The sequence below is a fragment of the Limulus polyphemus genome, unplaced genomic scaffold (genome assembly GCF_000517525.1).
Source record: "Limulus polyphemus unplaced genomic scaffold, Limulus_polyphemus-2.1.2 Scaffold1160, whole genome shotgun sequence".
In the NCBI taxonomy this organism is placed as follows: domain Eukaryota; kingdom Metazoa; phylum Arthropoda; class Merostomata; order Xiphosura; family Limulidae; genus Limulus; species Limulus polyphemus.
This window is the reverse complement of record NW_013666770.1, coordinates 146,792-148,778: the sequence shown is the minus strand read 5'-3', so window position 1 is coordinate 148,778 and position 1,987 is coordinate 146,792. Positions and strand designations below refer to the sequence as shown.

The 1,987-nt window shown below is 32.2% G+C and overlaps 1 protein-coding gene across 3 annotated transcripts in view; it reads right to left on the bottom strand.

The window, feature by feature from the left end:
• The window catches only part of LOC106462412 (nephrin-like), a 119,632-nt gene extending 118,161 nt beyond the window's left edge, over positions 1 to 1,471 (bottom strand). For all 3 annotated transcript variants that reach the window (XM_022389664.1, XM_022389665.1, XM_022389666.1), the window contains exon 1: positions 1,123 to 1,471. In XM_022389664.1, the coding sequence (XP_022245372.1) occupies positions 1,123 to 1,201 (79 nt within the window). In that variant the 5' untranslated portion in view covers positions 1,202 to 1,471. The remainder of the gene's footprint in view (positions 1 to 1,122) is intronic.
• Positions 1,472 to 1,987: the final 516 nt, after the last annotated feature.

Here is a 1,987-nt window from a genome sequence, read left to right as displayed (position 1 = left end):
TGTTTTGATATGTAAGTTGTTCGGGTTTTTTTCGTCTAAAAAAGCGACATTAATTTCTTGACGAACTAATATAAGTCAATAATTCTAATACTATAGAACACATTAATTGTAAATAGGCCATCAAATGATCACTATATAACAATAATAGAATTAATACAAATCAAGAACTTTCACACTGAGACTAAATAAAAACAAAAACATTACTGATTCCAAAAATTGCTTTGCTGTTAGTCGTTAGGAAGTTATTTCCATTTCTTTTAAACAAATAATTCACTTTGCATAAGTTGGAATAATTGACCCAATGTTGGGAAGGCAATTACCCTTAATATGTAGATATAAAATAACCTTAAAGTAGAAATAAACCACCCTAAACTTCTACAATGTATAACCCCAAACCTCCATCCTTTGTAATTGAATAGCAAAAGACAGTAAGGGTTGAGACGTTGTGGGTTCAAGCTCTCAGCTCCGAGCCCTTAACTAATTATCCTTAGTTGCTGGCTAGTTTGATACCTGCGTGTGGGTCTTGTCTGATCGAAGGAATATCCCCAATTGTGCGTTTGGAAGCTATAGCTATAGACACTTTCCGCTATAAGTTAATGATGACGTTAAGAACTGATAATGGATTTTTTTTAGTCTAATTGGGAACGTTTTTGATATATATATATAATAGATTTTAATATTTTGGTGCTCACAGTTATTCCAACGTATACAAAGTGAAACGTAACAATGTATTGTTTTAAAAAAATGCTAATATATTCTAACTATTAGGAGTAAAGCAATTTTTGGATTCAGTAATGTTTAATTTATAGATGAAATACTTCCAAGTATTATTAAAGCACCATAAGAAACTTGTTGAATTTTATACATCATTAAAATATTTCGAAGTATTATCTAAAGCACCATAAGAAACTTGTTGAATTTTATACATCATTAAAATACTTCCAAGTATTATTAAAGCACCATAAGAAACTTGTTGAATTTTATACATCATTAAAATACTTCCAAGTATTATTAAAGCACCATAAGAAACTTGTTGAATTTTATACATCATTAAAATACTTCCAAGTATTATTAAAGCACCATAAGAAACTTGTTGAATGTATTGTACACTATTCTACCTACCTTTCTCAGTTGTACCTATACAGTCGTGAAAAGTAGAGAAGAACATCAAAAGAAGACCCTGAGTCCAACGAAGTATCATACTTAACTAGTTGCTTATTGAAGACGGGTGTGTGTATTTTACAGTTTAAAATTTACAAATTACAGCCATTTGTATTACCCTTTAGAAGGTTTACGTTTCTTGAAGACGTAGAATGGCTGAGGTAAGTATCGTATTCTAGTAATCGTCCCTTCACAATTCTGATCACTACTTGCTCTGGAATAACGATTCACCGCTCTATCTTACAAATGTTTGAACAGATATATAACCAAACGGTACGGTGTCAGCAAAGAGATAGCTACGCTACTGACTTATAAAGATGTGATCTGCGGCTTTGACGGCGGCTACCGCAACTTTAATCATTGATTACTGTCGCTCAGCGCCCTCTACATCAATAAACTCATGGTACGCATATCCTTCAACGCTCTCTCGAGAGAAGATTTACTGAGGGAATTAACACATGCTAAGTGAAGCAAATATATATATATATATATAAAAAAGCAGTTGTTTATACTTTGTTCGTAGTTTGTATAACTGGGAAGGGCAATTAATCCACGCTATAGAAATATTGTGTTTCTGGTAAGGAAAGCTATTACTATAAAAAAGATGGAATGCTACTAAGCCAAAGCTAATTTAGGCAAAGCCCATATATCAGAATTTACCCTTTGAATATCTACAATGACTACAGAAAATAGTCTGGGAAATGCATGAATAATTTCCAACAAACAAATAGGAAATACCCTGTTATTACAATGTTTTGTTATATATTATTCACAAGAGCATACGTAGGTGTTTTCTCATATTCTAACTTCGACCACGTGGGTTTTC